The sequence below is a fragment of the Podarcis pityusensis genome (genome assembly GCF_964106645.2).
Source record: "Podarcis pityusensis genome assembly, chromosome: 8".
NCBI lineage: Eukaryota > Metazoa > Chordata > Lepidosauria > Squamata > Lacertidae > Podarcis > Podarcis pityusensis.
Window position 1 is genome coordinate 88,096,814 of NC_138033.1, and position 26,619 is coordinate 88,123,432.

Consider the following 26,619-nt stretch of genomic DNA (forward strand, 5'->3'; position numbering starts at 1 on the left):
TCACTCGCCGTGGAATGCGTTGGGCGGAATTTCTGCCAGCAGTAAAAGATAGAGCCGCCGTGAAAGGCCCACCGGATGCCCTTGTCATTCAGCTGGGTGAAAATGATTTGGCCTACCGGAAGGGCGTGGACTTAATGTGGAACATTTTCGATGATTTTGATGATCTGAGGATTTATTTCCCAAATTTAGTCATAATTTGGTCATCACTGTTGGAAAGGCTCACTTGGAGGGACTGCAGATGCCCTATTGCTATGAACAAATCCAGAAAGATCCTGGAACGCTCAGTGGCGCATAGAGTGGCAGTGCTGGGGGGGGGGTCATTGACCACCCCAACATCCAGTTCAGCAAGGTGACCCTCTACCGCGAGGATGGCGTGCATCTTTCCAATGCAGGAAGCAATGTTTGGTTGGCTGACATATCTGCTGGGATTAGGGATTGGTTGCAGGTCTGAGGGTATTGGCGGAGAGCTTTGCTCAAGTGGCGGTTAGGCATTGGTATGGGTATTTTTATGTAGATGTATGGGAGGGAGCGCCATCACCTCCCCCGGATATTGAAGGCTAGTCCGGTAAAGGATTCCGGGGGGGGGGTGGCCCCGTCCGAAGCCTATGGAGGCCAGGGCCCAAGGTACGTCCCCGAGCGGTGACCCCAGGGGAGTGCCTAGTTGATGTGCATCAGCAGGGCTCCCCCTGCTGGTGTTAACCCTTCTGGGTCTTCAAGCAAGCAGGCCAAAGCCGGATAGTCGGATAGGACCAATGCCTAAGCCAATACCGCTCATGTAACCAATAAAGTTGTGGGCAGAGGACTTCCGGAGCAGCGCACTCGGAGGACGGGTGAAGGATTGCGCTCTTGGCAACTCGAGGCAGGCCAGACGCCAGAGAAAACCGATGGAGAACAGGAGGCATGAGTTTTCCCGAGCTCAGGTGGGGATCCTGAGTTCAGAGCTGATGGTCGCGCATTTATGGGGTTTCCCCAAAACCATTTAAAATCCATTTAAAAATACCTGGCCGAAGACCTAGCAAGGGGAGAACCTCAGCGCTAAGGGGCAGAGCCATTCTCCGGCGTTAACATCTCCAAATCTGGCGAGGAAGCGCTGAACTCTCCATTAAGTTTAAAACTGGAGATAAAGAGACCCCCACCCCCTCCTTATACAGTGGTGCCTCGCAAGACGAAAAGAATCCGTTCCGCGAGTCTCTTCGTCTTGCGGTTTTTTCGTCTTGCGAAGCAAGCCCATTAGCGGTTTAGCGGATTAGCGCTATTAGCGGCTTAGCGGGCTTAGCGGATCAGCTGATAAGCAGCTTAGCTGTTAAGCGGCTTAGCGATCAGCTGTTAAGCGGCTTAGCGGCTTAGCGGATCAACTGATAAGCGGCTTAGCGGCTTGGGAAAAAGGGGGGGAAAGGAAAAAAACCCCGCAGGAACTCGCAAGGCATTTTCGTCTTGCGAAGCAAGCCCATAGGAAATTCGTTTTGCGAAGCACCTTCAAAACGGAAAACCCTTTTGTCTAGCGAGTTTTCCGTCTTGCGAGGCATTCGTCTTGCGGGGCACCACTGTAAAGAAATGGAAACTGGAAAACTGCTGGTTATTGGCAGAGCACAGGGGCGGAGGCAGCAGAAATAAAGAATATATAAAATACAGAGTGAGCTTTTAAGAGTGAAAGGTGCCTTATAAGAGTGAATATAACCCAACAGAGAGTTTTAAAACAGCAAAGACTGCTGAGAATGCTGAGACAGAGACTGCTTAAATAGCAGAGAAAGGGGGAAAACCAGCAGCTTCTACTTACATAAAGTTGCAGCTTTTAACCAGAGTCTTCAATTAAAACGAAATAAGGACAAAACACTCTGTGTCGGCTATGTGGGACGAAGGGGCTGTGAGGGGAAGGAGAAGGGTGAATGAGTCAGTGTGGAGGAGTCCCGCCATAACAGAAACAAAGGCAGGCACGAACAAAGTCAAGCAGGAAGGGAAGCTAAGGAGTCAGCCTGCACACATGAAAGGGGAAAACAAAAGAGAGAAAACAGAGTGTAGAAAAAACTAGAGGGACGCCTAGTGGCAAAAGAAGTGAAAGACGCGAGTAAAATCAACAGAAGACAATTAAGTATACTGGTAGCTCCACCTACTGGGCAAACTGGAAATAACAAGAATAAACTGATATAATAAAGAAATGAACACTGTTTGTATATATTAGCTAAATTTGAAAGAACGTGCAACCTAAAAAATCCAAATAACCCAAACAAAAGAAGATTCCTGGTCTTACTCAATATAAGAGCAATTAAAAAAGGAATATTTTTTTTTATTTTTTTAAGCGGAAATGGTAGTATAAAAAGTGAAGCAAGGGAAACTCCCAGAAATAAAAGATGTGCAGAGATCACATGAAACTGTTATTTTAAAAGAGGTATTGCTAGGTAGGCATCTCAATGGGATTGAAGACAACAATTGGCCTAGCCTCAGCTTCTAACCAAGCAAGGAGAACATCGATGGTGGAGAATGAGAGCAACATGGACGTTAAAGAGATATTATTGGCAATGGAAAGAATGGAGAAGAACCTAGGAGATAAGATAAGCACCCTAGATGGAAATATTAAAATCTTAGATGGAAAAGTGGAGAGTATGGGCACTAAGATTGAGAAAAATTCCACATTAATATTGGACCTTTCTAATCAAGTGAACCAACTGACAACAAAGAACAAAGAGCTGGACAAGATGGTGCAGGAGATAAAGAATAAGTCATTAAAACAAGAGGAAGCCATGAAAAAAAATCAGGCGGATCAAAGAGATTCAAGGAAAGTCGAAGAGAAAAACAAAGAGGAAACTGAGGAACTGATGAAGGTTCAGGAAGAGACCCTGGATGCAATTGCTGTCCTTGAGATGAAGCAAAAGGAGATGTTGTTGCGCTTCTGAGGAGTTAAAGAGAACCAGGAGGAAGAAATTTCAACAAAACTATTGAAAGAACTGGCGGATTGGTTAGGGGTCGAGGAAGATGAATTACTTTTGGACATTGAAAAAATATTTAGGATTAAGGTGAACAAGTCAAGAAACAAAAAGGGACCGAGAGATTGTTTAGTATTTCTGAACTCGAGGCTATTCAGGGAAAAAATCCTATTAAAGAATAGAACTGATCCCTTGTATAGAGGGCAAAGTAATCAAGAATATGAAGGAGATCCCAACCAGGTTGTTGAAGAGGAGTGATAATTCCAGATTCTTAACGACAGCGCTGAAGAAGAATAAAATTCTGTTTAGATGGGAATTTCCCGAAGGACTTTATGTAATTTATGTAAAACCAGCCCAAGAACTGATGAAGAATATAAACAATATTAAAATAGAAAAGTATAAAGAATTAAGTATAAAATTTATATTAAAATGGCGCATATAGTGAAAAGGTTTAGTCCCAAATGCTGGCATTGTGGTCAGGAAAAAGGACTATATTCACACATGCGGTGAGAATGTAATCTGGTTAAGGAATTTTGGCAAAAGATTATAAAGGTAATTTCTGGATTATTTCAAATAAACATAGAAGTTAATAGGGATTTGTTATTTTCGGGAATACTGGGAAATAACAAAGTAAAAAGTAATAAGCAAGAGTTGTACAAGATTATGATTCTAGCTGGAATGGCAGTTATTGCTCTGGGATGGAAAGAAAAGGCCAAATGGAATATGGAAAAATGGAATGATTATGTTTTTGAATATGTACAATCAGAAATATTTGCACAGATAGTGGCAGAGGATAGATGGGAAAATAAATGCCAAAGAATCACAAATAAACGGGCATTTTACAGGAACTGGATAGAAAGGGGGGAAGCCAACCCTAACATACAAGCTCAAATGAACAGACTGTGTACATGGATAAAGTTATGAAGAAGGAAGGCCTGACCGGGGCGGGGAGGGCTGGAGTGGGGAGGGAGGGGAAAGGAAAAAAAAAAGTAAACCGGATGGTATTTTGAATTGATTTTGTTATGTAAGCCTTTTTTTCAGAAACCATATATATTAATGTTATGTAGTTAGGCACTGTAGTATGAATGAATTTTGTTCTGTATTCTTTGTTTTATAGAATATATATAATAATGTTATGTTACTAAGCAAATTTAATAAAACAGGAAAAAAAAGGGGGGGGGACAAAACATGAGAATCAGACAGTTTTTCTGCCTGGAAGACATATCAAAGATAATATCAGGAGTATAGTAGATATTCTGGAAAAATTGGAAGCAAAAAAATTGTAAAGCAATGTTAATGTCTGAGGGTATTGGCTTTGAGTTTTGCTCGAGTGGCGGTTAGGCATTGGTATGGGTATTGTTATGTAGATGTATGGGGGGGAGCGCCATCACCTCCCCCGGATATTGAAGGCTAGTCCGGTAAAGGATTCCGGGGGGGGGGGTGGCCCCGTCCAAAGCCTATGGAGGCCAGGGCCCAAGGCACACCCCCAAGCGGTGACCCCGGGGGAGTGCCTAGTTGATGTGCATCAGCAGGGCTCCCCCTGCTGGTGTTAACCCTTCCGGATCTTCAAGCAAGGAGGCTGAAGCTGGATAGTCGGATAGGACCAATGCCTAAGCCAATAAAGCTGCAACAAATAAAGTTGCGGACAATTTTACAAGTACTATTACAAATATTGTATCGGAAGGAAAGTCTGTAGAGAACCCTGTGGACATAAGAAGATGCTTTCAGAAATATTATAAACAACTGTATAAAAAGGATAAAGAAGATAAAGCTAAAATTGAGCAATTTATCAGAACTAATGGTAAAAGGATCCTACTAAATGGTCTAATCACAAGACAGGAGGTGGAAAACGCAATAAATTTAATGCAACTTGGCAAGACCCCGGGACCAGATGGTTTTTCAGCAAAATACTATAAGACATTGAAAGATTGGCTTATCCAGCCATTGTTAGAAGTTTGCAATAAGATTATAGGAGGGGACAAAGCACCCGAAACCTGGAAGGAAGCCTATATTACTCTGATTCCAAAACAAGATCAAGATAGATCGAACGTCATGTGGATTACAAAATCTTTGCCAATATATTGGCCAACAGGCTTAAGAAGGTCTTGTCAGAATATATACATGAGAACCAGACAGGTTTTCTGCCTGGAAGACATATCAAAGATAATATCAGGAATATAGTAGATATTATGGAAAAATTGGAAGCAAAAAAACTGTAAAGCAATGTTAATGTTCACTGATGCGGAGAAGGCCTTTGACAATGTATCTTGGAATTTTATGACACAAAATTTAGAAAGTATTGGGGTGGGTCGGGAATTCTTAAATGGTATCAATGCGATTTATCATGAACAAAAAGCTAAAATTATAGTAAATAATGTGGTATAGGAGGAAATTAGAATTGAGAAGGGAACAAGGCAAGGGGGCCCACTTTCCCCTCTGCTTTTTATCTCGGTCCTTGAGGTCTTGTTAAGTATGATAAGGAAAGAAGAACAAATTAAAGGTATAGTAGTAGGATCCTAACAATATAAATTAAAAGCCTTTGCTGATGACTTGGTGTTGACGCTTCAAGATCCAGACTCCAGTGCAGTAAAAGCACTGGAGATTATACAGGAGTTCGGACAGGTAGCAGGATTTAAGTTAAATGAGAGCAAAACCAAAGTATTAGAGAAAAGTCTGGACAATGAGGAAAGGAAATTATTACAAAAAAAGACAGGCCTAGTCTTTGTGAAAAAAGTTAAATATCTGGGGATTAATTTGTCGGTGAAAAATTTGAACTTATACAAAGATAATTATGAGAAATTATGGAATGAAATCAAGAGAGATCTGGAGATTTGGTCAAATTTAAAATTGTCATTAATGGGCCGGATTTCTGTGGTTAAGATGGATGTATTGCCAAAGATGCTGTTTTTGTTTCAAGTCCTCCCAATTATTGAGAATGTGAAATGCTTTAAAGAATGGCAGAATTTTTTATCTAGATTTATCTGGTGGGGGGGGAAACCCAGAATTAAGTATAAACTACTAACGGACTCAAAAGAAAGAGGGGGATTCTCCCTGCCAGATTTGAAGATTTACTTTGAAACCGCAGCTCTTTGTTGGGTTAAGGAATGGATACAACTCTGTCGAGGCCAGTTTGTGCCTGTCCAAAGTTTAAACTGGCCCAGACTGTTTGGAACAGGTCTAGGTCGGTTGGAACAGGAATATGTCTCTTGGAACCAGCCCAGACCTGTTGGAAACAGTTGATAACAGTTAGATCCGATCCAAGACGGTTGGAACCAGACCAAACGAGTTGAAAAAGTCCAGGCGGGTTCCAACTTGCCCAGACCGGTATGAACTGGCCCAGATTGGTTGGAACAGGGCCAAGCCGGTTGGAACAGGTTTATGTCACTTGGAACCAGCCCAGACCTGTTGGAACCAGGTCATACCGGTTGGATCCGCTACAAGCCGGTAGGAACCAGCCCAAACCAGTTTGAAAAAGTCCAGGCAGATTCCAACTTCCCCAGACCGGTTTGAAGTGGTTGGAACAGGTCTAGGCTGGTTTGAACCGGTCAAAGCTGAGTGCAACAGGTCCAGGCAGGTTAAAACCGGTCCAAGACAGTTTGAACCAGCTCAAACTAGTTGGAGAAAAGTCCAGGCAGGTTCCAACATGCCAGACCAACTGGAACTGGCTCAGACTGGTTGGAACTGGTCTAGGCTGGTTTGAACCGGTCCAAGTTGGTTGAAACAGGTCCAAGCTGGTTGGAACCAGTCTAGGCCAGTTTGAACCGGTCTAGGCCGGTTTGTGCCTGTAAAAGCCAACATCCAGTTCAGCAAGGTGACCCTCTACCGCGAGGATGGCGTGCATCTTTCCAATGCAGGAAACAATGTTTGGTTGGCTGACATATCTGCGGGGATTAGGGATTGGTTGCAAGTCTGAGGGTATTGGCGGAGAGCTTTGCTCGAGTGGCGGTTAGGCATTGGTATGGGTATTGTTATGTAGATGTATGGGAGGGAGCGCCATCACCTCCCCCGGATATTGAAGGCTAGTCCGGTAAAGGATTCCGGGGGGGGGGGTGACCCCGTCCGAAGCCTATGGAGGCCAGGGCCCAAGGTACGTCCCTGAGCGGTGACCCCAGGGGAGTGCCTAGTTGATGTGCATCAGCAGGGCTCCCCCTGCTGGTGTTAACCCTTCCGGGTCTTCAAGCAAGCAGGCTGAAGTTGGATAGTCGGATAGGACCAATGCCTAAGCCAATACCGCTCATCACCTGTAACCAATAAAGTTGCGGGCTATTTTAGCCCATTAACCTTAAAATAACGGTGTCATGTGTCTTTATTCCTACTGGTGGGAGGCGGGAAATCACCACACAACCTGGCTTGGCCAATTCAGCTCACAATGCATTCTCAGTCAGTTTGACACCATAGTCCCCTGAGAAAGCCCTTTTGAAATTTGCTATCATACAGCCTAGTGAAGTGCTTGAATTACAAGCTGTTGAACACTCCCCCCGCATCGTTATGTCCCTTGTAAAGTGCTTCTCAACAGATTCTCAGAGATTCGCTTCCCTTTGTTCCCGATCAAAATGCAGTCGCCTGATTTGGAAATGCGGTACTGAAAGGTCCACATTCAGTGCCCCGGCGTCCTGTTACCATCAATTCTGTTGGTACCGGTTCAGACCGGTTGGAACTGGTCCAAGACAGTTTGAACCAGCTGAAACCAGTTGGGAAAAGTCCATGCGGGTTCCAACATGCCCAGACCAGTTTGAACTGGCCCAGACGGGTTGGAACTGGCTCAGACTGCTTGGAACAGGTCTAGACTGGTTTGAACCGGTCCAAGTCGGTTGAAACAGTTCCAAGCCGGTTGGAACCAGTTTAGGCCAGTATGAACCGGTCTAGGCAGGTTTGTGCTGATCCAAGCCGGTTTGAACTGGTCAAGGCAGGTTTGTACCGGTCTAGGCTGGTTTGAACCGGTCCAAGCCAGTTGGAATTGGTCTAGGCCAGTTTGAACCGGTCTAGGCCAGTTGGTGCCGGTCCAAGCCAGTTTGAACAGGTTCAGGCTGGTTTCTGCCGGTCTGAGACGCTTTGAAGATGTCTAGGCCAGTTGGAACACCTCTGTGCCACTTGGAAGCAGCCCAGACCTGCTGGGACCCGTTCATACTGGTTGGATCCGGTCCAAGCCAGTAGGAACCAGCCCAAAGCAGTTTGAAAAAGTCCAGGCGGATTCCAAGTTCCCAAGACCAGTTTGAATTGGCCCAGACTGCTTGGAACTGGCTCAGACTGGTTTGAACAGTTCCAAGAGCGAGACGGGTGTGCGTCTACCCACGCCGACGCATGCGCAGTTCTGCTTGCACTTGGCTTGCACCATACAATTGGTGGTAATTTCAATTCTGCCTATTTAGGCGTGAAAGCTATTTGAGCTTGAATTTTAGATAGAAAATCACATCCCAAAAGGGGAATGGGACATTCTGGTACATAAAGAAACTGATGAGTGAGGGACCTCCCTCCAGTCTGGCACTCTTGGGGTTGCAGAAAGGGTTTTAGGGTTTTATTGCCGGCTCAGACTGGTTGGAATAGGTCTAGGCTGGTTTGAACCGGTCCAAGCCGGGTGGTACAGGTCCAAAACCGGTTGGAACTGGTTCAGACCGGTTTGAACCGGTCCAAGCCAGTTTGAACCAGCTGAAACCATTTGGGAAAAGTCCAGGCAGCCCAAGCTGGTTAGAACAGGTCTAGGCCGGTTGGAAGCTGTTGAGACCGGTTGGAACCAGTCCAAGCTGGTCCAAGCCAGTTTGAACCGGTCTTGGCCGGTTTGAAATGGCCCAAGCCAGTTTGAGAAGTTCCAAGTGGGTTGGAACTGGCCCAGACAGGTTGGAGCAGGTCCAGACCACTTGGAGCAGGTGCAGGTCATTTGAAACTGAATTTGACCAGTTCAAACCAGCTTCAACCGGCACAAATCAGCTTGGACTGGTTCAAACCAGTCTAGACCTTTTCCAACCAGTCTGAGCTAGTTCCAACCAATCTGGGCAGTTCAAACTCATCTGCGCAAGTTGGAACCCGCCTGGACCTTTTCCAACTGGTTTGGGCTGGATCCAACTGGTATGAAATGATTCCAACTGGTCTGGGCTGGTTCCAAGCGATATTGACCTGTTCCAACCAGCCTGGACCTGTTCCAACCAGTTTGGGCCAGTTTCAAATGACCTGCACCTGTTCCAACTGGCCTGGACCTGCTCCAACCTGTCTGGGCCAGTTCCAACCCACTTGGAACTGTTCAAACCAGCCTAGGCCGGTTCAAACTGGCCTGGACCGGTTCCAACCAGTCTGGGCTAGTTCCAAGTGGTCTGTGCAAGTTGTAACCCGCCTCGACCTTCCAAGTGACCTAGTCCTGTTCCAACTGGGACCTGCTTGAAGCTGTCTGGAACTGTTCAAACTGGCTTGGGCCAGTTCAAACCAGCCTAGACCTCAGACTGGTTGGAAAAGTTCTAGGCTGGTTTGAACCGATCCAAGTTGGTTGAAACAGGTCCACGCGGGTTAGAACCGGTCTTAGCCAGTTTGAACCGGTCTTGGCCCATTTGAACAGGTCGAGGCCGGTTTGAAATGGCCCAAGCCAGTTTGAGCAGTTCTAAGTGGGTTGGAACTGGCCCAGACAGGTTGGAGCAGGTCCAGGCCAGTTGGAGCAGGTGCAGGTCATTTGAAACTGGCCCAAGCTGGTTACAACAGGTCCAGGCCGGTTGGAACAGGACTATGTCACTTGGAACCAGCCCAGACCAGTTGGGACCAGTTCATACCAGTTGGGTCCGGTCCACACCGGTTGGAGCCAGCCCAAAGCAGTTGGAAAAGGTCGAGGCGGGTTCCAACTTGCACAGACCACTTGGAACTGGCCCAGACTGGTTGGAACAGGTCTAGGCTGGTTGGAACCAGTCCAAGTTGGTTGAAACAGGTCCAAGCCGGTTGGAACCAGTCCAGGCCAGTTTGAACTGGTCTAGGCCGGTTTGAAGAGTTCCAAGTGGGTTGGAACTGGCCCAGACAGGTTGGAGCAGGTCCGGGCCAGCTGGAGCAGGTGCAGGTCATTTGAAACTGGCCCAAGCTGGTTACAACAGGTCCAGGCTGGTTGGAACAGGTCTATGTCACTTGGAACCAGCCCAGACCAGTTGGAATCATTTCATACCAGTTGGATCCAGCCCAAACTGGTTGGAAAAGGTCCAGGTGGGTTCCAACTTGCCCAGAGGAGTTTGAACTGGCCCAGACTGGTTGGAACTAGCTCAGACTGGTTGGAAGAGGTCTAGACTGGTTTGAACCAGTCCAAGCTGATTTGTGCCGGTCAAAGCCGGTTTGAACTGGTCTAGGCTGGTTTGAACCGGTCAAATACAGTTTCAAATGACCTGCACCTGCTCCAAGTGGTCTGGACCTGCTCCAACCTGTCTGGGCCAGTTCCAACCCACTTGGAACTTCTCAAACTGGCTTGGGCCATTTCAAACCGGCCAAGACCGGTTCAAACTGGCTTGGACCAGCTTGGACTGGTTCCAACTGGTCTCAACAGCTTCCAACCGGCCTAGACCTGTTCTAACCAGCTTGGGCCGCCTGGACTTTTCCCAAATGGTTTCAGCTGGTTCAAACTGGCTTGGACCGGTTCAAACCGGTCTGAACCAGTTCCAACCAGTTTTGGACCTGTACCACCCGGCTTGGACCGGTTCAAACCAGCCTAGACCTATTCCAACCAGTCTGAGCCGGCAATAAAACCCTAAAACCCTTTCTGCAACCCCAAGAGTGCCAGACTGGAGGGAGGTCCCTCACTCATCAGTTTCTTTATGTACCAGAATGTCCCATTCCCCTTTTGGGATGTGATTTTCTATCTAAAATTCAAGCTCAAATAGCTTTCACGCCTAAATAGGCAGATTAATTAAATGGGGATTAAAGGATGTTTTTGAGAGGGGAAACCCCAATACCAAACCTACCTTCTTCTCCAACAGACGTAAGACTTTCTCTTATATTGACTACGAGCTAATTAAAGAATGGAATGAAATCAGTGTTAGAACAGCAAAGACTATGGGAATATGGATTTCAGACCATGCTCCACTATTTGTGGAGCTGGGACTGGAAGAGGATGGAAAAAGTAGGAGATGGCGGTACAATAACCTAATAATGGCAAAAGAGATTGACAGGGAATATATTAGAAAACAAATTGGTTGGTATTTTAAAGAAAACAATAGTTCAGCCGAGATCCCGGTAGTATGGGACGCTTTCAAAGCTGTTATAAGAGGACATTGTATAGTGAAAGAGATTGCGATTAAGAAGGATTGGTACTCGGGGAGACAGGAAAAAATTAAAGAGATTGAAATCTTGCAACAACAGCAACAGGTTAAACTTCTAAGGAGAAGACAGGAGCAGTTAAGAAAGTTAAAACAGGAATTGGATGAGCTGGATATAGTTGGAAGAGAGATAATATGATCCAAAATGATTTTCAGAGAACCTCAATAGGATCATATAAGAGACTGGCAAACTATTTAAAGAAAAGAAGGGATAAACAGAGGGTGAAGGCCATTAAGACCAGAAGGAAAATACTTACACAAAGCTCTAGAGAAATAAGGAAAGAATTTGCAGAATTCTATCAATCTTTATATAAAGAAGAAAATAAAAACATAAGTAGGGAAAGTTTAGGGTTTAAAATCGAAGAAAGTGATAGATTAAGACTGAAGGAGGAAATTTCTCTGGAAGAAATAGAGAATGTAGTTAAATCATTTAAAAGTAAGAAATCCCCAGGATTAGATGGAATTACGGCAGACTTTTATAAAGAAACAATGGATATCCTGGGCTCAGAACTGAAAAAAGTATTTAATAATATCTTAGAAGGGGGGGAAGCCCCAGACACTTGGAAACCAGCGGAAATAGTAGTGATAGAAAAACCACAAAAGGACCCTACAGAGGTGGGGTCATACAGACCAATTAGCCTATTAAATCAAGACTATAAGATATTTACAAAGATCCTGGCAAGGCGACTGGAAAAGGTACTACCTAAAATAATTAAGGAAGATCAATATGGATTTGTTAAGGGAAGATACATAGGCCATCCTATAAGAAATGTGTTTTAAAAAATACATTTAATAAATTATTTTTTATTTTTTTTATTTTTTTATTGTTTTAATAAATACATTTATTAACAAGCAGGGTAAAAGGAAAATTGGTGGTCTTAAAATTGGATGTGTATAAGGCCTTCGACACAATTAGACATAAGTTCTAATGGAATATTATGCAGGAGGTAGGATTAGGAGAGAACTCTGTCGAAGCAATCCGGGAATTGTATAGAGAAGGGAAGGCTGTGGTCAGAGTGAATGAGGGGGTTTCAGATCAATTCAATATACAAATAGTAGTTTGTATATACCACTACTATTTGCATTGGGTATGGAGTACTTGGCAGACAGAATACGAAACTCAGTAAGGATAAAAGGATATAAGGAAGGAAAGGAAGAAATTAAGTTAAACATGTATGCAGCTGCTATCCTATTATTATTTACAAACCCCTTAGAGGGTGTAAGAGAATTTAGGATAATCCTGAAGGACTTTAAAGAGGAGTCGGGATTGGGAGTAAATTTGGAGAAGTCTGAAATTTTATTTTGGGATGTAAATAAAGAGGAGAAGGAAATTGCAAAAATGACAAAGATGGATATCAATAGGAAAAAAATTGAATACTTGGGGTAAATATTATTAAAAATAGTGCTAGGATTCCAGATGTAAATTACAAAGAAGCGTGGAGAAAGATCAAGAAGGATATAAAACCATGGAATAATAAGAATTTATTTATTCTAGGTAGGGTTAGAGCAGTTAAAATGTTTTTGGTACCGAAATTATTATATTTATTTCAAGTAATTACACTACCCATTAGGAAAATATGGTTCAAAACATGGAATAAGGTATTTTAAAATTGGATTTTTGGAAGTAAAAGAGTTAGAACCCCAGACATAGTAAATTATTCATCTCAAGAAGAGATGGGATGGGGAATACTGAACTTAGAATTTTACTATGAAACTTTCCAATTGAAAAATCTAATAGATATTGGATTTAAGGAAGGGATTAAATGGATAAGACTGGAGAATGACATAAATGAAGGAATAGGAAGAGAAGGGCTATTTAATAGAGATATTAACACGGCTTTTAAGAAGACAATAGGACCAAGGAAAACTGCGTTAGGAATCTGGAAGAACTGGAATACAAAATGGATGCCAACATACTCAAGGTGGATGCCGTTAAAATATATGCAGGAGGGTCAAAGGGAACCTGGTTGGTGGAAGAAATTAGAAGATCAGGGATTTTATAAATTAAAAGATATGTTTGATGAAGAGAGGAATTTTAATTACAAAAAAAGTTTTTTAAGAAAAAATAGGAAAACAATATTGGCTGAAAGTGCAAGGACTTTATGATTTAATAAAAATGGAAAGAGAAGATGAAACGATGAGGACACAAATGAAAATAGATATGGTGCTGAACAAAAGACAAATGACGAAGAAAGGGATAGTAGGGGTGTTATATGAACTGATGATAAGCGACAAAGAAAGAATGATAAGGATTATTCAGATTAAATGGGAGCAGGAAGGTATGATCCATCCAAACACGGCCTAAGAAATTGTGGCACTCACTAGGGCCCTACAGCTATCAACAGGCTGCTGTGCCAATATCTATACTGATTCAAAGTTTGCCTTCTTAACCCTGCATGCCCATGAAGCCCTATGGAAGGAGAACGGACTCGTTGGTATAAAGGGCAAAGCTCTTAAATACGACCCACAATTAGAAAATCTCTTGGAAGCTGTATGGGCACCCGAGAAAATGGTTGTAATGCACTGCCGGGGCCACAGCCGGGAGTCCACCAAAATGGCAAAGGGCAATAATTGCCAACAGTTATTAATATGCAGGAAATGAAGCCCATTTATACAGAGAGAGAAGCAAAATAGGCCCAACATGAAGGAAGAACCAGTTTACCTCCCCATAAAGGATGGTTCATATTGCCAGATCAGCGAGTTTTTGTCCCAGAAACCCTAGGCAGAGAAGTGGTGAAGCGGTACCACAAGTCCACTCATTATGCAGCCACAGCCTTGCGAGAAGGCCTAGGCAGGCAATTCTATATCGCCAGGCTATCTCAGCTGGCTGAGGCCGTGTCAAGAACGTGTCTCCTATGTGCCAAAAACAACCCCAAGCAGGGCCCAGTACTTCCTCCAGGAGTACAGCAGACAGGCTTAATGCCAATGGAGAACATGATTGTGGAATTCACGGAAATGCCTAGGGCAAGAGGCTATCGTTATCTACTTGTCTTTGTGGATACTCTGACAGGGTGGGTTGAGGCGTATCTCACAAGGACTGAGACAGCCCAGGAAGTTGTTAAGCACCTCTTAACCGAGATCATCCCGAGATTTGGGCTACCAAGCAGTATAGGCAGTGATAATGGACCAGCCTTTATCGCTTTGTTAGTGGAAGGTGTATGCAAAGCCCTGCAGATACAATGGAAACTGCATGCTGCCTACCGACCACAGAGTTCCGGCAAGACAGAAAGAATGAACTGGACTCTTAAATCACAGCTGGCCAAATTGTGCCAGGAAACTCATGGCAATTGGGTGGACTTTCTACCCGTAGCCTTGCTCAGGATCAGATGTGCACCCACCAAGAGGCTAAAGCTCTCTCCCTTTGAGCTTTTGTATGGAAGACCTCCTCCACTTACCACAGAAATAAGAGCAGACTTAGTGCAAACGGGAGGACAGAGTACATCAGTACAAATCCAGTCTCTCTCTTGTGTTTTGACTTCTCTTAACAGGTGGGCCCTTGAACGTACGCCAATCAGTCTGGCTGAACCCATACAGCCCTTACAGCCTGGAGATGATGTGTGGGTGAAGGAGTGGAAGAACAACCCGTTGGCTCCTAAGTGGCGTGGTCCATATGCCATCTTGCTTGCAATGCCTACCACGGTGAAAGTGGCCGAGGTGACCCCCTGGATTGATCATTCTCATCTGAAGCGGTCTGAGGGTCATCGGAACTGTGAGCAGAATTCTTTGCACCCCCTGAAGTTGAAGATCACCAGGAACCCCTGCCCCTAGCCCCACCGGGAGTGGGTTAGGGCACGAGCCCCAGACACCCGGTCTGTTCTCACTGCACCGGAAGCCAGTGAGTCTACGCACACCTGAAGATTGAGGAACTGCACCGGCAGATGGGAGGATCTTTACCAGTTGAATTATCAGCCAGTCCTCAATTTGTGCCAGATTTAAATACAGACCCGCTGTACAGATAGAAGTAAGGAATGTGGATGGGCTAGGGAACATAATTGATAAGTGGGGAGAGTTGTTGGAGGATTACGGACGTCATATTCCCTTGTATTTTCATGATTGGTACATACCCGTTTAGGTAGAAGCATTACCAAGGCAGCTGTGGCATATACCCATATACCCTTAGAAGGGTTTCGGCCAAGACCAACCTATCATAGGAGGTAAATGCCCAGGGGAACCTAAAAGAACTATAGTAAGGTTCTCTCACCCACCACCCCAAGGTGCACTTCCTCCCACCATACTGGTCACAGTAGCCTTCTTTCCTCCCTTCTTTCCTCCGCCCCCCCCACAAACCCTTTTTGAGTAGCAATAGCAGGGTGTATACAGTGTGAATTGACCACTCCAGTTCGACCAGAACCCGGGAACCACTAAGAGGCTCTACTGGGTGCGGCTGAACGGAGGGTTGGCTCACTCTCCAGGTATGCTCTGGTCTTGGTTACCTCCAGTTCTTCTTACAGTAATAATAACTGTTCTCCTTCTTATCTTCTTTTACTACCCACGAGGAATTGTTGATATCCTTGGGCTCCTTGAACCCATGGAGTTCCTTGATCATGATGAAGTTGATGTTAACCCTGATGTGCATCTTGACCTTGAGGAGACCAATGACAAAAGAAAATGTTTTTGTAAAGAATGCTAAGCAGATGTTTCAAATATATGGAGAAAATGTCACCCTTTATTATGAACCCCCTAGAAAGGTAGCTGACATGTCCCTCATCCCAGGACTAATCAGGGACCCTGACATTGTCTTGGCAGGCCTACTGTATAATCAAAGTGGCCTTTTCGTGACACCTCCTTCTGAAATGAATGATACCTCCTACCGATATTTCAGGTTCTCCAGAACCACCCAGGGCTTGTGCTTTTGTTGTTATGCCTCTGGATCATGGAACGCCAAATGGAAAGATTGGTCGCATGTCCAGCACCACCAACATAAAGGTTGGCTGGGAAATTACACACAGTGCACTGCTAAGTTTTGGTTGTGGGGTTCTTTCAACGCCTCTTACCAAAGCAACACCACATCCTCAGATCTGTATCCATACTTTCGCCAATATACAGTCAACTTCACTGGACAGGGATCCATCTGTTCTGGCTGGCTGATCAAGGACCCCAATCTTTGGTTCTTGTATAATGGACTAGCCACTAATTACCACCCTGGTAATTATCAGTGGGTGGGAATAGGTGCCTTTACTTTCCCCGTGACTGTGGAGGCTTTTCCTCCTCTACCCTCTCTTAGAAACAGAAAGAGGAGAGAAGTCCAAGGGGAACAGTGCAGTGATGAGATTTTCCTGGCCCGCTCTGTGGGTGCTGTTGGTGGAGGCTTCGTTAGCATCCTCACCATTGGCATACATCCGGGAGTTGTGGCTGAACAAAATCGTGAAGCACTATTTGCCCTAACATGCAGGTTGGAGAAAACCATCAATGCCACTACACATATCCTCCGACAGTTGCAATCTGAGATTGAGGATTTGAACCAGATAGCAGCAGCTAATAGACTTGCTCTTGACTATCTCCTCGCCAAATCAGGAGGTTTTTGTAAAATAGTCCCGGAAGGCAAATGCAGAGTGAAGTTTCATGACCTCAACAACACTACTGAGGACGAGTTGCCAAAATTACAGGCCCTTATAAATGATAACCATTGCTGCATCTGTCGATTCTTGACCATATTTTGAATGGGTAACAGGTATTCCTTATATGTTTGCAACATACGCTTCTGATTTCTTATTGAATGGTTTTTTTTAAAAAATCTTAATGATTTCTTCATGAACTTTGTTCCAAAAGCTTTTTATCTCCTTACACCCCACCAAATATGGTACATTGTTCCTATCTCGGTGTTACATCTCCAGCACACATTGGTTTTTTGCTTATAGATTTTTGTCGATTCCTTGGGGCAGGGGTTAGGTACCATCGGTAGATCATTTTCATTAGATTCTCCCTTATTGTATAACATGCTGTGAAATTGATGTCAAATTTCCACAGCTAACATTATGTTGTGGCCAAAATCCTGTGCCCACTTTATCATAACGTCCTTTAGCATCTCATCCTTGAGTTCCCATTCCAAAAGTAGATCATACATCCTAGATAGGGTCTTTTTATTAGTTTGTACTAATTCCTTTTGTAAGAATGACTTCTTTTCTCCAAAACCAATTTTCTTATCCTGATTAAATATATGCACTATTTGGTGATATTGAATCCAGCCGTTACAATACTGTTTAATTTCTTCATACAATTTGATTATTAATTGGCCCTGTTCTACCTTTATTAATTGTTGGTAAGTTGCCCAATTTGTGTCCATGTTTGTCTTTTTTACCGTTATCATCTCCACTGGGGATACCCACCAGGGTTTTTTGGGCTCTAATAGTCTGTAGTACTTATCCCAGACCTTGTATAATGAAATTCTTACTATATGATTTTAAAAGTCCTTATGCACTGCCACTTTGTTGTATGTTAGGTAGGCGTGCCATCCAAACCTCGTATTCCAACCTTCTAATATATCAGCCTTCTTCAAGAAGGTGGGGTAGTTTTAAATGGTTGTTAAATGTGTTATGTTGATTTAGATTTTGTATTTGTGGGCTGGAGTGTTGTTTCAGGGCTTTTGTATTGTTTATTAGTGTGCATACATTAGTCTTGTGGCTCTTTTTAGTATGTTTTTATTATTTTAATTTATATTATGTTCTGATATTTTTATTATGAATTTTGTGCAGTGATTATTCTTATTATGTATTTTGTGCTTCATATACATGGTGTTGTGAACCACCCTGAGATTCAAAATCAATAAAATCAACAATCCAAAACAACATCAACAAGAAACACAACAACAACAAAAAGGTTTCCTACCGCTGTGTACGGAGGGTCGTGAGGGCAGCACCACTCCTCTTGGTCCATCCTGATGGCGTTGATGTTCCTGGCGCTGGTCCAGACTGGATCCCATGGAGAGCAGAAGATGGTATCTCTGCAGCACAACTCTGATGTTACGTTGCCTTGGCCTGGCGCTACTGCAGATGTTCTGTCAGGAGGAGAAAGGGGCTCCTTGAGAAACGTCACCTCCAAACAGCCCACCAGATGTCCCAATAGCCCACCAGATGCCTCACTCACCTGGCATGCAGCTCAGGAAGTCCTGCGGGTAAGGTTCCCTGTGAACGCAGTGGAGCAGCCTCCTCAAAAAGCGCTGGACCCTGCCTTTATTCCGATGTTTATAGGCCCGCTGCATGATGTTCAGGCAGCTCCTCCCTGTCTGCCTGAGCCCTTCTTCCTTGTGCTGCTGCATCTCTTCCAGCCCTGAGTGGCAAGGGAGAAAGGTTAAGCAAGGCGGAGATACACAGGAAAAGAGCCATCCATCAACAATATGAAAACAGCCGTCAGGTGTGTTTGTGTGTGAGAGAGAGCAGTGAAGTCATATTCCAATTCTCTTTGCATGTTCATCTTGTGGCACCTCTGTCTGAACATACATCTGAGAATTTGCCTTCCCCTGAAGACCTTTCTCAGCAGAAGCATCCCTCCCTGCCCTCCGTATGTCTCACTCACATGTTCCATAGGATGCCATGTCTTGATTGTGGATGAAACTGGCATCCCGGAAAGCCAGATGACCTAGAGAGAGAAATAGGCAAGAAAAGGGACGTCATCTCGATGCAAAGCAAGGGGAGACAGACGCAGCTCGGCAGGAGGACAGGTATGCTCTGCTGCGTCTAGAGGCCTCCACCCTCACGGAGCACTCAGAGCAAGATCTGGGCACAGATGGAGGCCTACCTAGCAGGTGGCCTGGGGACATGTCCATCCTCCCTGCCATCATTACCAAGACGTTTCTGTCCATCCCTACCAGGGAAGGACGTTGCTTGACTTACCCAGAAGCAGAGCTGCCACCCTGGAGACTGCTGGCAGCCTGTTGGCAGACGGCTTCGCACATGTTAAGGCAGCACTCCGAAGGATGTCCTTGCTGAAGGTCTTACTCTGTCGGCAAAGACAAAGGAGAAGTGGCACCAGAGAGGCTTGAGAGCACGGCAGAAGAGCCTTGCACTCCCAAAGACATGCCTGGGCAAAGCTGCCAACGAAGCAGAGGGACCTTACCAGATGCTTGGCAGCCTGGTGCAGAGCAAAGTGGAGGCTAAATTTGTTGGGATGAGCCCACCACTTGACTTGAGGGGCTAGATGGGAAAGAGCCCTCCTTGCAGCCTGCAACACAAGAAGAGAAGAGGGTTACAAATTGCGGTACATAGTCTCGGAAGCTCCTGAGAACAATCCCTCCCTCCTACTGTGTAAGTCCACCTCTTTGGCCCTCACCTTGGCCACCTCGTCCTCATCTTCGAGGTGAATGAGGACCACAACCAGTTCGTGAATGGCTTCTTCTTCTTCTGTTGTTGTTGTTATGGGAAGCCTTTGGTCTCTCACCCAGCCCCGAAGCAGCCCCAGATGTTGGATGGCTGATGCCCGGACGGAGGCTTCCTCCTGTAGGCAGAAAATATCAGAGGTTGTATTTCTCATCAGATCAGTTTCCTTTCTCCTGCCCACTGGGGTGTTTTGAGGCTGCTCAGCCCCCTATCCTCCTCCTGGGGGAGACTGGGGGCAGGGGTGACTCTCCCCCTGTGTTTTCCAGGCAGGCTTCCAAGAGCAGGTGCTCCAGAGGAATACCCTCCTGAAGCCAGAACATCTCCGCTGCATGCCAGTCTAAACCCCACCCTTACTCTTCCAAAGCATTCCTCCTCCACCGGGTGTGATGTCATGTTTTCCCTAACACTCACATGGGCAGCCAGACCACAGTAGGTTGCCGCCAGCATCTTCAGGTCTTCCTCTCCCAGCTCCCTGGAATGGTAGGCTTGGTCTACTAGCTCTATCAACTCTGGGAGGACATCAGCTTCTGCAGAAGGGAGGGAATCCAGCAGCAACAGCCGCCGAAGCGAAGGGTCCTACACAAAAGAGAGAATCTTTTCAAAGGTCTGAAAGGCCCTTCAGTATTGTGCCAGCAAAAGAGTGCTGGACCATGATTAGAATCGAGATCTGTACCCCCCCTCCCCCCTCCCTCTGAGCATCACTTGCCGTGTCAGAGTCCAGAAGCAGGGATATCCCTCTGACGCTGAGCTTCTGGACTTGCAGGTGGTCGTGTGCCAGCCAGTTGAGGAGCTGCTCCAGTGTATCTTCACAGGGATAGACCTCCAGACGACAGCTGAGCAGCTAAAGAGGCCCAAAGAGAAAGAAACTCTTCAGGGATGAGAGGCTGAGGCAGGTTCTCCTTTTACCCACCATTTGCAATTCTGCACAGAGCAAACCCACTGAAGTGAATGTATCAAAGTTTGTCATGTACATCAAATCCAATGGGTCTACTCTGAGGAGCACTAAAACAGGCAACAGTCCTTAGGCTCAAAGTAGCCCAACACTCGGCAGAAACCAAGCCAGGGCCTCCTTGCTGCACCCATTTCCTCCCGCGTCAGTCCCCCTCACCTCGATGTAGATAGCTGCCGCGACTTGTGGCACTCCGGCAAACTCCTGGTCCTCGAGAGCAGCGATGATATTTTCCACCATGGGAGGGATCCACCAGCGTCGCTTACCGACAGCTCTGAAATGGAGAAACAGATCTTGGTAAGGAAGGGAAAGACACCGCAGGAAGCAAACAGGGGCACAGTCCGATCCCGTGCCTTCAGCTCCGTTTGCCAGACCACTGGGGAAGGTCATCGCGTTCTTCCTCTTACCTCACCATGGCAGACAACCCCTGGCTGAAATTCTCCCGGCAGAAAAGTTGGTCAACGATGGCCGCCTCCACTTGCTCTCCAGTGGTGCCAAGAAGGAGGTGCAGAACTTCCTTAGCCCCTCTGGAACCAAAGCAAGACCATGTTCACCAGGAGGGTCATTGTCACACACTCAAATTCTTTCCCCATCCTTCCTCCCTAGCAGCCGCCTGAAGGAGAGCCTCCCTTGGAAAACCAAGCTGGACTGGAAACCCCCCGAGGTTGAAGGGGAAAGGACTCCATTGGTCCCCTTGCAACACACTACTCACCCGAGGAATTCCTGGTCATAGTGGAAGTTCATAACCATCCCCAGGAGAGCGATCAGCAGCTGTGGGAAGTTCCGGCGCACAGCTGCCTTGTAGTCCTCCATCCTGAGGATGGCGTGCAAAAGGCTGGTGAGATGTTGCTGGAAGAGAGAGGGGTGCAAGTCACTTTCTCTGCTTTTCTGCAGAATACAGGAACCCCTCAACATTACCCTGGGAAGAAGGAAGCCAGAAAGCAGGTGGTTGGTCCTTACCACTTGGGTGGCAGATTCTGCCAAGGGGCTTTGGTAAATCTGCTCGGCCATGAGATGGATCAGTTGTTCTGGATCGGCCGATGCTAAAACCTCCTTCCATACTCTCTCGCAGTCTCTGTGAATGCAAAAACAAAAGCAATGGTCAGATTCAAGTCTCCTGCTTGCTGCCATGCTCCAGAGAGAGGAAATGGCAGCAAGGGCTTTCTGAGCAAGCCCTGCAGCTTGCCAACCTTCCCCTTATCCCAGTAGAACCTGGAGGGCTCCATACCCAAAGGGAAACTGGAGGAGATATTCAACCACTGTCGCCAGGTGGTGGTGCGACAAGATGGACAAAGCGAAGACGGCCATGCTTCTGCCTTGCACTGTAGGCCCCTGGCTGATCTTATAGAAGGCCTCCAGCAGCACCTTCACCTGTCAGAGAAAAGGAGAGGGTTGCTTGGAGAGTACAAGGAAGTGGGGCTGTCTGCAGGCGGATCCCTCCATCCCTCATTGAAAGAGGGACCCTTGACCTGTGCCACCACAGCCATCTTCCTTCCAAGGTACCACTCAGGGTCCTTGGAAGTATTGAACCGGGGCAGCTCCAGGGCACCAGTTCCCCTATCCATTGTGGGCCAAGAAAAGAAGTTTGCCAGTCTGCTCCCAGAAGGAGGAGGATTCCCCATCCCTGAACCCATGTTTCTCAGGACCCTTGGCTGAGGTTCTTGTCCTGACATTGCCAGGCCCCTCTCAACTAACATGTGCCCTGGCCACCCAATGGCATGAGGTTGCCTCCCCTACACCAAAGCGGAGAATCTTCTCTCCTACCTTTGCAGACGCCTTACCTCCACTTTTGTGCCGCCAAACTGCTTGATGAATTCTTGCAGTAAGTGGGAGATATCCAACGGGTTGAAGCTGCTCTCGACAACCAGGTCTCTGGCCAGGAAGCACATGGCCTCCAAGAGCTGCTCCGCAGGGAGAAAGGCGCCAAAGACCTGAAGCAAGAGAGGAAGGTCAGAGATGCCCACAGGGGAGGGCTGGGGAGCAGAAAGCCCAGGTGCTGCCTCTGCGGAACCCAGAACATGTGGCTTGAGAGACAGCGACTTACCCTGGCAAGAGAGTAACAGTTATTCACGAACAATTCAGGAACCGGTCCTCCGGTGGATTTGAGGACCTTCTCAGCTCTGATGATGAGCGTTTGGTTCCATGATGTTCGTGCTAGCATCTCTGCAAAGAAAAGCCAAAGGGTTAGTTTGGGTCTTGCTCACCCCACCCCATGCTGGGATGCATTCTTCCAGTCTTACCTTCGTTGCGCCGCAGGATGGGCAGAAGATGGCAGAGGGCCTCTGCTGCCCGCTGCCTGCTCTCCGGGTCTGGATCCAACGCACAAAGACAGGAAATCGCCACCAGTTGGCCAAGGGAGGATGCAGAAAGCGCCACCGATGGCTGAGAAGAAACCAAGAGAAGTGACTGATAAGAGAAGCAACCCATCACCATTTTTCCCATAACATTTTAATTAAATCTTCCAAACATTCCAAAACATTTTGCATCCTATGCAGAAAAAAAACATTTCTTCTTGACTTCCCACCCCTCTTTTCCTGATGTTCGCTTTTTACTTCTTTTCTCAGCTGTTTTACTCACTGGGATTCGTTCTGCTATGGCCCAGCTCTGTTCTCAATTTTTGATAAGTGCTGGGATGCCTGATTGTCCATTGGGCACCTTGCAGGGTGGGCCTAGAAGCAGCAGCCTGAAGGCCTTGACAGCCCTGCATGATTGCAATTCTTCCCTTCAGAAACTCACATATTCCTGGATCTTCTGCAGGAAGGCGGAAAGATCTCGGAGCGCCTTCCTTCGGATCTTCCCACTCTTCATCGTTGCGACGACATCCATAAGTTTGGTCTTCAGCTGGTCCCTGCTGCCGCTTTCAGGAGGAAGGTCAGCCGCATCCGGAGAAGCTGTGGTTGGGATGCTGAGGGGAGAGAGGAGTAGCACTTTTGTAAAATGTTTTTATTGCCTCCCATCCTTCAAAGACCCCAAGCACCACCACCATAGAAATGGACCGGGGGGGGGGTTGGGGTTTTTTGTTTTGTTTTAAATAAATTTTATTAGTATTTTCCACACAACAACAACAACAACAACAACACGAAAGATATCTAAAAATAACAGTACACAACACACAAAAATCAACATTCGAATACTAAAGAAGGCAACAACAAAAAACCAAATAAAATTTTAAAAAAACCACTTCCGGAGGTGGCGCCAACGGTAATGGCGGATTCCCTCTGATCCAGAGGGAACCCGCTCCACAGAAATAGGGTCTGATACCGCTTCGGCGCAGCGGGGACCCCTTAAATCACAGGCGGGGGAAGCCTGTGACCCTGGGACTCGGCGGGCACTGTCTGCACCCCCCCAATCTGCAAAGGAACCCGGCAACGGGCTCCGGAACAGAGCGGGGAAGTGGCGCTGTGCTGTGAGTCGTCTGCTTCTTCTGTGGAGTGAAGCCGCGTAGCTGTTGCCGGAGAGCGCTGCCTTTTTTCCTTGACAATTTGGCTCCGAAAACAACGATCCGTGAGTAGGATAACTTCGAAATTAAAGGAACTGTACAAAAATTGGAAGTAATTGGCCGAAGCGGAGAGGTATAAAAAGGAAGTCTGCCTCCCGCTCTTGTAAATAGAACAAAGCACTGAACTTGAAAGCGGAAGCTTTAAAGGACGCGCAAAAGGATTACAATCCGATCATCTAACCGTGAGTTTCCTCCCTCAATTTGGGGGGGGGGGGAGACTTGAACGTTATTTTCCTAAGAAAAAGAGAGGAAGAGGAGACAAAAACCACCGCTCAAAACCCCTGGAACGGGTTCCCAGTGTCAGTAAGAAGCCTAAGAGAATGTACTGTCTTTGAACATATTTTGACAGCTAGCTCTGCATCTGAAATACAACTTGGTCACAATATTGCTGATAGGTATCTCCTGGTCTTAAAGTAACAGCCTAAGATAGATTGTTATCTTTCTGGTCTATTGGGGGACTAAAGGGAGAAGTAAATTACTTTAAGAACTTTATGACTGTTACAGTGTCCCCCTAGTGGAATTTGGAACTAGTTACAACTGCAGCTGGCCTGAGGAAATCTCCCACAACAATTTCCTGGGAACTTTCCATTCCAAAACAACTTTGACTCTGACTGTGTGACTGACCTTGAGTTTTATCTAGAGGGTTATGGCAGATGGGAAAGAGAAGATAGACTTGTTACAAGCAACAAGGTCTGGCAGAGTATTTCGCACAGACGGTGGATTGCAAAGGAGGGCCTCGACATCTGGCCCCCCCAGAGTTCCAACAGCAACCTCATCGGCACAACCTAGAACTAAAGGTATGGCAAGTGACGATGCCCTGGCTCAGGCACTGGCTAAAATTAATGAATCTTTGGATAGAATAAGTAAACAAGTAGCCGAGGCATCGGATAAGATTGATCAAAATACGACAAGTATTAACCAAAATACGGCAAGTATCAATAATTTGGGACAGAAAGTAAATACTAACACAGAAACTATTCAGAAATTATTACAGGAATCTGCTTCGACACGTAAGATTGCCGAAGAGGCTAAAGAAATTGCTACAGCTACTGTTACAGTGGTTCAAGAGAAGATACCACCGCTACATAAACAACTTGAAGACCATAAGTCAATCCTGTCTATGATCGAGTTGAAGGAGAAACAAGTGAACTTAAGGGTCAGGGCTGTACCTGAAGTGGAGAAAGACAACTTAGTTGAATTTCTTACGCAGGAATTCCTAGATTTTTGGAACCCAGATTTGGGGAAAGATAGTTTTAAAATAGTGAGTGCTTTTAGACTTGGAAAAGGAGGGAGAAAGAACAGGGTGAGAGACTGTTTGATCACCCTCCGAACAAAAGAAGAGAGAGACAAGATTTTGAGTTTGCATTTCCAGAAGACTTTGGAAATACAACAGTCAAAAGTGGAGATATTCAAGGATATTCCGAAACATCTTCTGGATCTCAGGTTTAACTACAAAGACCTGGTTACCCTGTTGAGAAGTAACGGAATTATCTTTAGGTGGGAATTTCCTCAAGGCCTATCCTTTAGTTACAAAGGAAAGAAGATAAAAATAAGATCAGAAGACGACAAAGACAAATTTTGGAGAGACCACGGAGAAGACCTACAGAAGAAAGTTACAGGAGAGTTAAGAGCAATTGTAAGAGAAACTTTAGACACACCAGGACTATCTCTGGAACTAAAAGACCGCCTGAGAAACGTGATACCACCGACGGAACAGGAACAGGCACTGGGTGCCGTTGGAGGAGAACCAAAATAATTACATCATGGCCCTGCAACTATTAAGTTGGAATTGTAATGGTTTGAACTCTCCCCAGAGAAGGAAATCTGTGTTTCATTTATTAAAAAAGGAACAATTGGACTTGATTTGCCTACAAGAAACACATATAACAAGGTTACACAGGAAACTATTGATTAATAAAAGACTTGGTCAGGAGTTTATTTCATCGGATAAAGTAAAAAAAAGAGGAGTTGTGATTTACGCAAAGGACAGACTATCTCAGAAATTTATTTTTAAAGATGACCAAGGAAGATTTGTGGCAATTGAAATTCAAACACAAGGAGAAAAATTTTTGATAGTAGGGATTTATGCACCAAACGAGGGGAAATCTGACTTTTTTAAGAAGTTGCATGAGACTCTGATGGACTATCTAGATTATAACATGATTTTGATGGGAGATATGAATGGAGTGGTATCTACACATATGGACAAGGCACAAAGACAGGTAGTCACCAAGGATGGTAGACTACCGAAAACCTTTTTTGAGATGACAGACAACTTGGACTTAGTTGATATTTGGAGAACAAGAAACCCCATGGCTAAAGAGGGAACCTTCTTTTCTGAAGCCAAAATGACATGGACAAGAATTGACCAAATATGGGTAACTAGAGGAATGGCACCAAAGACAAGAAAGGTGGAAATCTGCCCGAAAACTTGCTCTGACCATAATGCTGTCAAGATGGAAATGAAACTAATACCAACTGGCTCCTTCAGATGGAGGATGAATGACACCTTATTTAGAGATGAAGAAGTGTTAAAGAAGGCCCAAAAAACCTTGAGAGATTATTTTGAGATAAATATGAATACCAACGTGGAAAAAAGAGTAATCTGGAACGCAAGTAAAGCGGTTATGAGAGGGTTCTTGATACAACAGAATGCAGTAAAGAA

The 26,619-nt window shown here is 45.6% G+C and overlaps 3 protein-coding genes across 3 annotated transcripts in view; 2 read left to right on the forward strand and 1 right to left on the reverse strand.

Annotated features, from left to right (window-relative positions):
- LOC308483875 (uncharacterized protein) lies at positions 1-18,000 on the forward strand. The gene is made up of 2 exons (XM_081018169.1): positions 1-349; positions 14,683-18,000. Exon 2 carries the CDS (start codon positions 15,739-15,741, stop codon positions 16,852-16,854), a length of 1,116 nt encoding a protein of 371 aa, XP_080874295.1. The 5' UTR covers positions 1-349; positions 14,683-15,738; the 3' UTR covers positions 16,855-18,000.
- LOC308483882 (E3 ubiquitin-protein ligase MARCHF5-like) overlaps positions 1-26,619 on the forward strand; it is a 112,254-nt gene that overhangs the window by 34,185 nt on the left and 51,450 nt on the right. The window lies entirely within an intron of this gene.
- The window catches only part of LOC308484060 (uncharacterized protein), a 27,605-nt gene continuing 18,684 nt past the window's right edge, over positions 17,699-26,619 (reverse strand). The window contains exons 3-19 of the mRNA XM_081018546.1: positions 23,192-23,360; positions 22,696-22,837; positions 22,500-22,618; positions 22,237-22,386; positions 21,684-21,826; positions 21,416-21,530; positions 21,168-21,304; positions 20,863-20,982; positions 20,615-20,729; positions 20,213-20,347; positions 19,918-20,082; positions 19,460-19,624; positions 19,247-19,351; positions 19,024-19,129; positions 18,707-18,769; positions 18,278-18,460; positions 17,699-18,188 (exon numbers count right to left, since the gene is read on the reverse strand). Coding sequence (XP_080874672.1) covers positions 18,175-18,188; positions 18,278-18,460; positions 18,707-18,769; positions 19,024-19,129; positions 19,247-19,351; positions 19,460-19,624; positions 19,918-20,082; positions 20,213-20,347; positions 20,615-20,729; positions 20,863-20,982; positions 21,168-21,304; positions 21,416-21,530; positions 21,684-21,826; positions 22,237-22,386; positions 22,500-22,618; positions 22,696-22,837; positions 23,192-23,360 — 2,146 coding nt within the window. The 3' untranslated portion in view covers positions 17,699-18,174. The remainder of the gene's footprint in view (positions 18,189-18,277; positions 18,461-18,706; positions 18,770-19,023; positions 19,130-19,246; positions 19,352-19,459; positions 19,625-19,917; positions 20,083-20,212; positions 20,348-20,614; positions 20,730-20,862; positions 20,983-21,167; positions 21,305-21,415; positions 21,531-21,683; positions 21,827-22,236; positions 22,387-22,499; positions 22,619-22,695; positions 22,838-23,191; positions 23,361-26,619) is intronic.